The 13,784-nt window shown below is 36.9% G+C and overlaps 1 protein-coding gene across 8 annotated transcripts in view; it reads right to left on the bottom strand.

Moving 5' to 3' along the window:
- The window catches only part of NAV3 (neuron navigator 3), a 570,381-nt gene that overhangs the window by 135,545 nt on the left and 421,052 nt on the right, over positions 1 to 13,784 (bottom strand). For all 8 annotated transcript variants that reach the window (XM_019803871.2, XM_002923310.4, XM_034644498.1 and 5 more), the window contains one exon: positions 6,346 to 6,465. In XM_019803871.2, the coding sequence (XP_019659430.1) occupies positions 6,346 to 6,465 (120 nt within the window). The remainder of the gene's footprint in view (positions 1 to 6,345; positions 6,466 to 13,784) is intronic.

The raw sequence follows: 13,784 nt of genomic DNA, 5'->3' as shown, positions 1-13,784 counted from the left end.
CAGTGCTGATTCACAGAGTGGTTTAAGCAAAATTAATTAGTTACCATCTATATAACAGACATCAGGCCAGCATCACTGAGGGAGGCTATGGCTGGGAAACTGACCTGAGTCAGTTTTCCTGTCTTGCATTGCAAACTTGGAAATGTGCTCGAATAGTTTTGCCTAAATTACTAGGCTGGCTTGTCATGACTGGTGGCATTTTCTTTCTGTACAGGTGATATCATCACCAGCAAATGTCTGTGGGAAAATTTAAGGCACTAGGAAGTTCACATAACCATACGTGAGAACGCACACTGTCTCTTGCTTTATGTAGGCTTCTCTGTAATTTCCTACATTATCTGCCATTGAAAAAATGTATATCTTTAACTATCTATTGATCTTATAGACCTATTAACACAGTTACCAAAATGTAAAAATTGGGAGATTTCTCACAGAAGTCCAGAGTCTGACTTTACTTGAAAATTCAAATGGTCTGGCAATCGTTAGCCCCTCCTTTCCACATTTCTGCCTTTCCACAGACAGCAACCTCTAGAGCTAATGGTGGCTGCCCCCTTTAGACTGGCCATGTTTAACATATCCCTCTGTTTCATTCATTTCTTGTGTTCTTCCTGACCCTGAAGGATTTGAGCTTAATAACACACATACTATATATAGGCAGTACTTCAATCTAGCATTTATACAGGGACTAACCTATATCTCCAAGGATAAAACCACCTGGGAGTTACACTGTGGGATGGATTGAATGGTGCCCCTCTCCCCACAAATTCATATGTCGAAGCCTTAACTATCAATGTGACTATATTTGAAGAAGGGCCTTTACAGAGGTAATTAAAGTTAAATGATGTCATAGTGGTGCCTACTCTGATAGAACTGATGTCCTTGTACCAACAGGAAGAGATGTGAGAGAGCTTCCTCTTTCTCCCCAAGGGAGCACAGAGGAAAGGATGCATGAGGATATAGCGAGAAGATGGCCGTCTACAAACCAGGAAGAAAGCTCTCACCAGATAATGACTTTTCCAGCACTGTACTCGTGGATGTGTAGCCTTCAGTGCATATCTGTTGTTTAAGCCACCAGGCTGTGTATTTTGTCAAGGCAGCCTGAGTAGAGTACTATACACAGACCAAACCCAGGTTCCTTGAGAAATGGTGTCTCCATTCCCACTCTCCAGCTAGGAGCTCATCTGTTTTCACCTGGACTTTTGTAGTCACTTCCTGAGCAGTCTTCCTGTCTGCACCATGTCTCTTTTCTATTTGCTGTGGGTGAGTTATTATTAAAATACAATCCATATAACACATGCTTTTACTTTGGAATTTAAAAAGAAAACTAATTAAAATTAGTAAAATAGCCCCTTATCACTTATAGGTCCAAATACTCTAGAACAACCCTCCAGGTCCTTTTTCTGTTGTCATCCTTGCCCACATTCCCAGTGCACTAGCAAAATCCCATTATTAATGGGTCTGACAAAGACTCTTTGACCAAACTATACTCAGTCTCCTCTGCAGTCTGTTCTTGATTAGGTCTTGACTTTGACCCATTGTTGGGCCTGCAGAGCCCAGTTTGAGCAAGAATACTGCCTGCTAGGGCATTTTAGAGAGCTTCCTCCACCTTGATTTGTGAGCACCTGTGATATCTGGTTGTAGTCCTCAACCCGCACATGCATTATCTGATCACCCTGGCCTCTTTTTGGCAAGAATCTTAAGTAGGCTTTGCAAGAATCCCCATACCCTTGATATCTCCTCTTAGTAATTTTCCATCCACTGACCCCCTCATTCTGCTTGTTGGCTATGAATCCCCACATGTTCCTGTTGTATTCAGAACTGAGCCCAGTTGTATACTAAGGTCTCTTTCCCCCAGTTGCAACAGTTCCTTATGAAATCTGTTTTCAATGCTTTAATAACTGCCCACTTCTGGTTTTCTGCAACATCCCCTTAAACTAAACTCCTCTATGCTTCTATGCTCTCCCCTCCCACATTTCTTCAGATTTCTCCCAGGCCATATGTCAAAAAGTATTACGGTTTCTTTATGGCCCCACTTAAATCAGACTGCTTTTTGAAGTCTTTCCTTACCCTCCCAGGTAGGAATAATCACTTCCCTTTGGGGTGCTTCTAAGATACTGTGTATATACATCTATTATGACTTAATTTTATTATCTCTTTATTTTTTGCTTACCTTATTCTGTCTGACCATTAAACCCAGGGTCTTTCATCTTTATTGTTCTGTTTTGTTTTTACCCGAGGTGCTATTATGCTGTCATGTACTTAGGAGGTAATTATATATTTATTTTTCAAATATTTGTTAATATTTGTTAATGCAAGCAGGGAAGCTAGTGTCAGGACAGTAATAGGAGTTAATAAAAACCAAAACAACAACTATTCCCCACCTTTCTCCCCCCAAATTACCATCTAAACACAGTGTAGCCCAATTGTATAAGTGTATATGAATTAGGATTGACTTCATCATAACTGGAGCCATATGGATAAAGCCCACACATTTTAACTGTCTGTTATGAATTTATTTGTGAAGTTCCCAGAGCATCTCCAACATGTCTACAAGGATTAGTCCCATTCTGTAATCTTTTTTTGGTCAGTATAGTAAGGTAATGGGGATGGTGTTGGGTTGACATGGAAAATGAAGGAACTGCAATATCTTTGAGTAATAAAATACTTAAGATACACTACAGTTGTCTGTTGGAAGCCATCCTCTTTTCCTTGGGGCCATTTCAATCTGCTGAGAAGAAGATTTCAGCTGTTCTCTACCGTCCATCACATTTTAGCCAAACTTTGATTAAAGGGGAACATTATAACCTTCACGAAAGTAACACAAGCAATTCAAATCCATTGCTATCCTAGCCAGCTGGCTACTTTGCTCTTAGGTAATGCATTTTCACTGATCACAGCTTATAGAAAAAATGTCTATGAAATATGAAAAATTAATAAAACACCGCTGGGGTTTTTTTGCTCTTAAGCTTTTTTTTTTTTTTAATCAGTGAACTATTACAAGCCTTACATTTACCAATTTACTAAAATGAACCAAACACTAACATTATTCGTTTTATTTAAAAGACCTCTGACTAAGGTAGCTGGGAAACTGTTAAGTACAGGAGGTAAAGGACCCAAGTCCTTGTACTATCATAACCACTAAATGAAGGCATTAGGCAAAATCAGCGTTTCTTAAAATATCACAGGAACCAATTATTACAGAGAAAAAAGTGAGGAAATCAGTGATTAAAAAAAAAGCTTTCAGGGAGCACTGAATTAAATCAAGTTGAACAGTTTTTAGTTTAAAGTACAGGACTTCTCAGTATCTTTTTTGAGTAAAACTAAGCAAAGAGATATTACCTTAGAGCTATTCCTGCCTATCCTCTTTGGAATGGATATCAGAATTTAAAAAGCTTTGTGAAACAACATCCTGTAGGAGGAGATTTTTAAATTAACAGAAGGACTTCCACAACTATAATATTTAATATTATCCATTTTAAAATTATGTACATCCCAAATCACTTCCTGAATATAGGATTTTAAAAGAGCTTCAGTCTTATCTGTAATAAAAAAACAAACTCCTATCTCTGCTGATAGCAGGATTTTTCTCTATGACCTTATTGGTGTTTAATATATACAAGTGGTTAAAGTGGTTTTTGTATTCTTTCAATTCTACAATTCTTTCAAAAATGCAATTCTCAGAAGCCGAATCTAACAAAGGGAAACAATTTATTTCAGGTACAACATGCCATTATTTGATCTAATTTAAAGATTAGTGCCAGTGTTATTTTGATATTCTCTTTCCCTTGACAGAGCACAGCTAAAAAAAAAAAATGAATAAAAACTTCAAAACGTCATTTTTTTAATGTTTAAATGTTTATGCTAAGTGTTCATGTTTTCATGAACCTGGCATCTAGTTGTTAATTTTAAGACAGTGATTTACTAACTTTAGTAGCTGTAAGAATCACCTGGAAGGCCTGTTGAAGATTGCTGGGTCCACCCCAGAATTTCCCCTTCAGTGAATCTTGGATAGAGCTAATCTGCATTTCTATCAAGTTCCCAAGCAATGCGGATGCTGCGGATTTAGTTCCCACACTTTAAGAACCACTGCTTTCACGGGTCCTAATTTATTAGACACACCTCTGGGTTTTCCCACTGGTCTGAGGTTCCTCAGTCAGTAGGAAGGAGAGCTGGTTCTCCCAACTAGGTCCAAAATAAGGCTCCTCTGTATTGATTCCTAGGTTCTGCCACCACAATCTCATTTCCTAAGGACCAACAGACTTTCCCCCTCCTTTAATATTTTCCACCATCAGCTAAGAATGTGTAGGTCCTTAGTTTCAAAATGTAGTCCAGACTGTGGCTTTCTTCCCCTCGAATCACTGCTTTCTGCTTTTCCACATAACCCCTTCCCTCCTTGTGTAATATCCTTGCAGAATGTTGGCTCTGGCCTCATTTGCCTCTCTACCCAGTTGAACTCTATTGCTGGCCATACATGAATATATAGCTTATATTCATTCCTTTGTTCTTTCACTCCACATGCATTTGCTACAGGCTCAAAATATAATGAATATGACAAAGGTTCTGCATTCGTGGGCTTCCACTGTAATGGGGGAGATATAAGATCAACATGTAAACAAGTAAGTATGATCTATTCCAGGAGTGATGGGGTACATTGAAGAAAATAATATAAGGTAATGGGTAAGAAAGTGACTGCAAATCAAATGTATCTTAGCCTCTCTGGAATCACTTCTCTGAGAAGGCAGCATTTCTCTAAACTGAAATGTTGTGATGGAGGAAATAATGCAGCGAATATAGAAAAGGGCATTCCAGACAGAGGAAGCATCAATGCAAGAGCAGAAAGAAGTCCAGGATGGTTGGAAGAGTCAGGAAGGGAAAATGATTGAAGAGTTCCAGTTGGTGGTGGGGAGGCAAAATTTTTCATAATCCTTTTGTAACCACCTGCTTCTCTCACACACCCTGGTCTACAGACTAGGATATGTCTATCCTAGGCTTCTAGTGGAAACTGTCCGCTGGCCAACAGGAGTTAAACTATCAACAGCATTATTTAAAGAGCATTTAGAGTCCCAAGTCCCTTCCTTGCCTCAGCTCAGTAGATGGCTGCCACGTCTTTCTCACCCCAGTAGAGGCCTGAGGTTTCATTTTCTGGAGAGGTCTCTGAACTATAGGATACCAGGCACATACCCAAACCCCTAACCCCTCACACCGAACACCAACCCTAGCCCTAACCCTCTGGAGAGGTCTCTGAACTGCAAGATACCAGACACAAACCCTCACCCTAGATCTGAGAGAGTGACTTCGTGAACACATGATAAGAAAAATTGAGAAACAGCCTACCTATCCTGAAAAAGATCCCAAACATGTAAAAATTGGTGGTATTTCTGAGAATGGGTGTGAAGGTAGAGATAAAAACAGAAGGACTAATTGAATATCTATTTCAAGAGTATTTAAGCCCCAAATCCCTCTCCCCTCCCCACCAAAATATATCAATAGCATTTGAGTGAGGAGAAACTGATGACTAATACCAGAATTCAAGCCTTTTGAGTCGGCTATGTTAAAACGCACAATGAATTGTGCACATTTCTTACTTCAGAATGTGGATACACTAAGTTACAACATTTTGTCTCTTCCTCAATGCTGACTTTAGTAAAGAACCACTCTAGGTATTGATATGTCATAGTTTTGGAAATGGCAATCCCTTCCTGATGAATAAAGTCAAAATTCTGAGTGAAGAGAGGGCAAAATCAGATCAGAAGTATATCTTACAATATTATTTTACAAGAACAATATTTTCTAACAGCACTGATTCTGATCAAATTGACAAAAATGACTTCCAGCAAATTAATAACTAACCTATGAAGCAAGCATGCACACACACACACACACACCTTTAAACAATCTGAAACAATTACAAAACAGAAATTCACCTAAAGCAAGAGTTTTACGCTTTCAACAAACCCTTCAAGAAAAGCATCAAGTTTATTGTACCTGATAATTTGAATTATGTTTAAATCTTTGTATCATTAGCCTTCAGGTAAATCTGAGAATATCCAAACCAATAAGCCAGGGCTCTTTTCAAGGAAAGAACATAAGTCTATGTGCAACATTTTGCTTTTACAGATATTAAAATTGGCTTCCATTTAACTGAAATTGTTAAATATTCTTACCAATGCAGTTTATAGAGCTAAACATGTCTTGTAAGAAAAACCATCTTAATTTTAAAAATATTTCAAAAAAATTGTTATATTGAAATAAAAAGTCCTTTGATGTATACTGTAAACCTCCTTAGATCTTATTTATGAAATTGCTTTATGCGGTTCTCACCATTGTACATGCTGATAGCATTACCTGTCTGCATCCACTGTCACATCATGAACTCCTCTCTGGATGACATCTCTGGAAGTGGCTGTGTCTGGTATTCGGTTCAGACTTCTAGTATACAGGTTGAGCCCGCCATCTGTCATGTACCTGAAAATAGATGTGTAATTAATCAACATAAAATTAAATGATCTCATCTGTATAATTTAACTTAATAAACAGTGTTCACAAATTTCAATAATTATGCAAATGTGCTTTATTACAGTTCTTTTTCTATATAAACAGTTTACTCACCAGGAAAAATTAGAGTATTTTTAAGTTTATTAAGAAATCAATCTTCCTTACTACAACAAATAACTAACCTATGTAAAACCTTCATTTTCCCCCCTTTTGTTATCAAAATTTTGAAGAGGCTTGGAGATAATTTAACTCTTAGAAAAATAAGAGCAAGATCATTTCATTTTGCAAATACCATTTTTGAAGCACCGAAGGTCATAGGAAATAATGGAATATTAGTAAACTTAAAATTAGATTAAGTTATTAGGTAAATAAAATGTATACTACCAATTGGCCACAAGGATAAAATAATAGCCAAGATGCATTAAATGTTTACAATGTTGCCAGGAACTGTTATAAATAGCTTAGATGTAATAACGTTACTATTACCACGTTAGAGAAAGAAAGTACATAAGCACAAAAGGGTTAAGTAACACCGTGGTACTCAACCAGTCATGGCAGAACTAAGAAATAAATCTAGAAATTTGACTCCGGAAAGATCTTAACCACCATGCATTACTATTTGAAGTGAAGGGCCACATTGTCTGACCCACTTTGTGTCTTTGAGAACTACTCCCCTGCCATCACGGGACCACCACCATCACACAGGGACGGTGGACCCGAATAGTTACATTACTACTGGTAATCTTGCTTCCTTGGCTGTGGAGGACTAGGACTCAGGGTTTAATCTCTTACCCCATGCTGGGTTAATCAGATTCTTCTTTCTTGAGAACTAGGATTAAAAGACAGCTCCTCAGTCTTTCTGTGTGAATAGAGTTGATGATAATGAATACCCAGGAGATGTAAGGAGCCACAGAGAAAGCTGGTCAGCAAAGTAAAAACAATGACCCGGGGCACAAAAGGAAGCAGAGACGCTTGACCACGTGGTTTCAACTTCACAATTTATCCTTGGGTTCTAAGAGATATTCTTGCTTCTTTATAATCATGCCCCTAATTTGCTTAAGCAAATTTGAGTTGATTTCACTTTTTGTAATAAAAAATACTTTTTTTTTTTTTTTAAGATTTTATTTATTTATTTGACAGAGAGAGAGACAGCCAGCGAGAGAGGGAACACAGGCAGGGGGAGTGGGAGAGGAAGAAGCAGGCTCCTAGCAGAGAAGCCTGATGTGGGGCTTGATCTCAGAACGCTGGGGTCATGCCCTAAGCCAAAGGCAGACGCTTAACGACTGAGCCACCCAGGCATCCCTGTAATAAAAAGTACTTAATCATAGCCATATTGAAGATCAACCAAATAGTTAAAGCTAGGATTATGAAACTGGCTAATTACTTACATGATCAATAAATTCTCTCCTTACTAATTCAAGGAACTTGAACAAGTTTCTTAAGCTGTGCCTTAACTTCTTCCTCTGAATATGGGAAGAATAAAATCTATAGGTAGATTTTATGATAAAGGAAAAATACAAAAGCTCTTAACATGAGACCCTTGTAACAAGTAGCTATTTGTTATTCACAATGTCTCTTCCACATAGTTTGGAAAGGAAGTAGATGAATTTTATATACAAAACAACACTAAGGCATTATCCTTATAAGGGACTCTACCTGGTGAGTTTTCTTGATCACTAAAGAATTTAATCTCACCAAAATGGGAAAAATAAAGGAGGACTTTGGCTCCAAAATGTATTGAACTCTTTTAAATAAGAAATACTAGATACAATTTAACTTTTTTTTATAACTAATCCATGATTAGGAGTATCAATTAAATTAAACAATTAAAGAGTGAAGGGACATTTGTCCTTCATGTGTTTTCATTTGTCAGCTGCCATATCTTGTGTTTCATGGTTTATTCTTACTTCCAATTTCTTATCATATTTCCCACTCAGTTCTCAACCAGTGTCTAAATGTTTTTATTGCCTTGTAAGGAGGAGTGTGTAGAATTCCTGGCAGCAAATGTTTTTCTCAATCATTTTCCTTTTGAAATTGTGCTTTAAAAGGTTGAGGGTAGTTGAAATCTTCTCTCCAGATAAGTGAGATACTCCCCACCCCCCACCCCCCGCCTTTTTTAGAACTACCAACATGCTTAATCCTAGGCTTAACCTTGGAGGAAGTTTTAACAATGTATACATGTTATGTTTCATGTATGTCTCATTTGTCTGTCTTCTTCATCCGTGTATCTCCAAAACTGTTAAACAAAGTGTTTTGTATATAACTGGGGATCAGCAAATATATCATGTTTGTTCCAGCTGGATTCAAAAGGCTTCCATATTGTAAAAAGAAAGCATCATAGCTGATTTCAGTAACTTTAACCATGATGGTGATGCATGAAACCAAGAAATAAGATGACAGATCACTTCAGTTAGAAACATAGCCTTTCAGTTATTCAATACTTACAGAAGAGTAAGTTCTATAGACAAAGGTTAAGTGTTTTGAAAACTAATTTTCAAAAGGAAAAAAAAACATAGGGTTAAAACTTCAATAAATTAAGAAAAAAACTATTTTTTCAGGAAGCATTTCAAAGGATATTCATTTTTCTTGGGCCTTTCAATTTTCCAGTGAATATCAAATAGGTTTACAACAGGTATTAATTGCACAAAAAAAAATACTTAGTTATAATTCCCCCATTTACACAGACACACTCTCATTTGAATGGTAGCACATTTTCATAACAGAACCATGACTTTGTTACTTAAAAAACAACATACAATATGGAGGTTCCTCAAGAAGTTAAAAATAGACTGCCCTACAATCCAGCGATTGCACTACGAGAGATTTACCCCAAAGATACAAATGCAGTGATCCAAAGGGGCACCTGCACCCCAATGTTTATAGCAGCACTGTCCACAAAACCCAAACTATGGAAAGAGCCCAGATGTCCATTGACAGATGAATGGATAAAGAAGATGTGTATATGTACAATGGAATATTACTTGGCTATTAAAAAAGATGAAATCTTATTACATTGACGTGAACGGAACTGGAGGGTTTTATGCTAAATGAAATAAGTCAATCAGAGAAAGACAATTATCCACAATATATGTGTAATATAAGAAGCAGAGCAAAGGATCATAGAGCAAGGGAGGGAAAACTGAATGGGAAGAAATCAGAGAGGGAAACAAATCATGAGAGACTCTTAACTATAGGAAACAAACTGGCGGGCAGGTGGATGGGGGATGGGGTAACTGGGTGATGGGCATTAGGAAGGGCACATGATGTGATGAGCATTGGGTGTTATATGCAACTGATGAATAACTGAACTCTACATCTGAAGCTAATGGTGTACTACTTTATGTTGGTTAATTGAATTTAAATTAAAAAAAAAATCCAGGCATCACTAAAGTAAGACAAATCTCTGTTTTGAATTTTTTCTTGGTCATCCTTCCTTCTTGTCATTCTTTCTGAAGGATTTAAAAATCTATAAGAGCATGAACTTTATATGTCCTCTAGAAAAATTATGCTACGGTCTGGGAGCTATCAATGTTAGGGGATCATTTTGAAAGAATAATGTAAAATTTTAAAAATGATTTCCTGATAATGTTATATCTAAACTTCAAAACTGTCAGCCAAAATGAATTTAAGAAGAGAAGAGATAACAGACACAGGGAAGACTGGTACAGAAAGTTGGAAAGAAACTTATGAGGATTACTGACAAAAAATAAATTACCTCAAACTATGAAAGTCTTAGAATAATTTTAGCCATGTTCAAATTCTATGAGCTGTAAAAGAATTCACATGAAAAAAACAGTCTCACAAAGCATTTCTTAATTCTTCTTCACTTCAACTGACACTCTGCTTCTTTTTGTGTAGGCAAACATGCACGCTTATGGCATATTTACTTTAGGTGTCTATTATCCAAATTAATATTTCTAGCCCATATCATTCCACCTTGCTCTAAAATAGGGTATTAAACTGCTTCCGAGGCATAGTAGGTGACTTTCTCATAAAAACCGACCATATATTAACGTCACCACTAAAGCCCATGTTCCTTTTGTGCGTGCTACAATGGCTAAAGGGAAAGATGCCAACCACCCAATCAATAATCTAGATATAACACTCCTTCTTGTCGCTCACCACCCCCAGCCATTATAAGATGGAGTCTGTTCAAATCTGTGACTCTGCATCATTATGCTCTAATTAGGTCTGGAATTCACTGAAATAGAATTTGTAAAAATCTTATTTTATTTATTGTTCAATCCTACTTTCTCAATGAACAGAAATATATACAACTCTACCATCATAGCAATTACATGCTTTTTGGGAAAAAAAACTTTATAGGGAAATATATATTTTTGCAGGTGTATAAGGTATAAAAGGACATATCAAATAATAAGAAAAATAATAGCAACTTTCATGCACCTACTACCTGGCTTCAGAAATAAAACATTTCCAGTTTCTTCAATGTCTGTATAGGCACCTCCCACTCACAGCCCCAAACCTCTCTTCTAGAGATATCTACTGTCCGGGATTTTGCAAGCATTCCTTTACTTTCCTTCATGGTTTTGCCACATAAGCATGTATTCCTAAAAATATATTGTTCAGCTTCTCCTGGATTTGAACTTTATATAAAATGAGTCACACTACATGTAACCTTTTGTGACTTCTTTCCTTCACTCAAAATTACATTTTTGCAATTATCTATCTTCACGTGTATCATTGTGTTATTCATTTTGTAGTTTTATAACTCTGTTTTACAAATGCAGCAGTCGATTAATCCATTTGACTACTATGGACATTTGAGTTGTTTTTCGTCTTTGCTGCCACGACTGCTTGTGTACCTGCATTTCCTTGTGCTCACATGGCAAGAACTTACTTAAGGTCTCTATTTAGAAAGTAAATCACTGGGTCGTAAGAGACACATACCCTACTTAACCTTACTAGACAATGCTAAATACCTTTCAAAATAGTTTCAGAATAAACACCTACTTGCCTATAGGTGAGAATTCTCATTTTGGTTTGGTTTACAAGTTCCAGATTACCAAGCAGGTTGATCATATTTTCACTTTGCTGTGAGCCATTTATGTTTTGTCTGTGTTGGCTGATTGAATTTAAATTAAAAAAAAAAAAACATGCTGATTTTGATTAGAAAGAGTCCATTTTAAAATATTCAAGCTGATTGCATGTAATGTAGTTACTATGTCATATGTAGCCCGTTGTAATGCTTTCTAAGTGATATAAATATACATAAACAAATAAATATGACATCCCTATAAAAAAAGAAATGTCTGTTTATGTCACTTGTTCATTTTTTAAATTGTATTAAGTTTTTAAAATTTAAATTCTAATCTAGTTAACATGTAGTGTGTTATATTAGTTTCAGGCATACAATAGAGTGATTCCACAATTCTATACATTGCTCAGGGCTCATCATGATGCATGTACTCTTTTCACCTTTATCTGTTTCACCCATCGCCTCGCCCACCTCCCCTCTGGCAACCATCAGTTCTTTATAGTTAAGAGTCTGTTTCTTGGTTTGTTTCTCTCTCTCTCTCTTTTTCCCTTTGTTCATTTGTTTTGCTTCTTAAATTCCATATATGAGTGAAATCATACGGAATTTGTCTTTCTTTGGCTGACTTATCTCACTTTCTTTGCTCATTTTTCTATTGGATTCAATGCTATGTTTTGTTTTCCTTTTTTCTTTCCTCATTGATACTAATCCTTTATTAGTCATGCATGGCATATGTTTGTGGCTTCTATGGAGTTTTATCCTGACACTTTTCTCCTGCTTATTTTTATGTGAAATTAATTTTTCTGAATAAAAAGAAACAATGTAGATACCTTTCCAACTTCACACAGTAACTGCCTCTGTTGTTTTTGTGCAGTGTTTTAAAATGCAGTAATCAGCTTTTTGCAATTTTGGGGTTCTGTTTCCATCTCTCACTTTCTTCCAGACCTTCACGTTCACCCTTATTGCCACACCTGGTTCAGTTTGCTTCTATTTCCAGAAGGTGTCTCTTAGTGTGGGGTCCTGTCCTGGAAGGGAGCTGTAGTTGGGCAATTGAATGAATTCATAGGAACTAGACTGTTCTATTCCCTTCAGACATGACCTTCTGCCTTTTTTCTCGCTGGCTGGTCAAATGGTCAAAATCCCTCCCAGCTTCAGCTGCCAACTTCAAATGCCCTATGTGTTTACTAGTCAGTGTCTCGGCTATTTTGGGGTTCTCTGTCCTCAGTGTTACCAGACCCCTGAGTGCTAACACTGTTTCTTCTGAAACAGACACGGCTACCATCCTTTGGCTCTTGTATGTCTGTCCTCAGCTACCTATACTTGGGGGCTGAGATGATACTTTGTCATCATCTTTTATGTATAAACAATGATCGTGATTTTTTGGCTTTGCTGGCTAGTTGCTTTGTCTGTTTTTGTGGGGATTTGGGAAGATTGAAAACCTAGGCTTGCACCAAAACTTACTAGAATTCCGTGTTTTTACATTCAAATTTCATTTCAGCCACTATGTTACAGTTAGCTATTTTTTAATGACATGAACACACGGCCTTTTTTTTTTTTTAACTCAAAGGCACAACAATTCAGCATCTTTTTTTGAGCGCTGTCCCCTAGATCATACATGCTAGCTTAAAAAAAACAAAAACAAAACCTATACTAATAATGAATGATTGCTCTGAAGCTCTGTTCTATTGTAAAAAATCGACTCCTAGGAGAGAAATGTGTACTTGTAGACATGAAGACAATGTCACAGTATGCCATGATGGTGAAGAGTAAAGACTCTTACTCTGGCTGGGTTCAAGTCCAGCATTGCCTGTTTAAGAAATTTTGAATCCCCAGAAGCTATTAACTAATTTTCTGGGTTCCAGCTAAAGTCACTTAAACTACCCATGCCTCGTTTGCTTCATCTGTAAAATGGAGATAGTAATGATATATTTACCTCTTACAGTTACAGTGAAACATACATGAGTCAACAAATGTCAAATGCACAGAATACTGTCTAGCATGTAGTAAGTGCTATGTCAGTGTTGGCCAGTATTAGCAGCTCTCTTTCCGCAAGGATCTCCATAGCTCTCCTATCTTGAATATGAAATCAGTAGAAGCATTACGATAAGGAATCTGTGGTTTGCTGTGTAAACTCTTTCACCCCAACACTTTAAACCTGCCCTTCCCAATGGTAGACATGGTTCACACTATCAAGTTTACTAAGGGTGAATTGAGGGAGTATCAAGGGAGAAGAAGGATAAAAGTATTCACCTTCCTTTTAAAAAAAAAAAAAGTTCATTTCCTAGAATTAAAT

Source organism: Ailuropoda melanoleuca, chromosome 15 (assembly GCF_002007445.2).
Source record: "Ailuropoda melanoleuca isolate Jingjing chromosome 15, ASM200744v2, whole genome shotgun sequence".
In the NCBI taxonomy this organism is placed as follows: Eukaryota; Metazoa; Chordata; class Mammalia; order Carnivora; family Ursidae; genus Ailuropoda; species Ailuropoda melanoleuca.
Note: the sequence above shows the minus strand (reverse complement) of the source record. Positions and strands in the feature narration are given on the sequence as shown.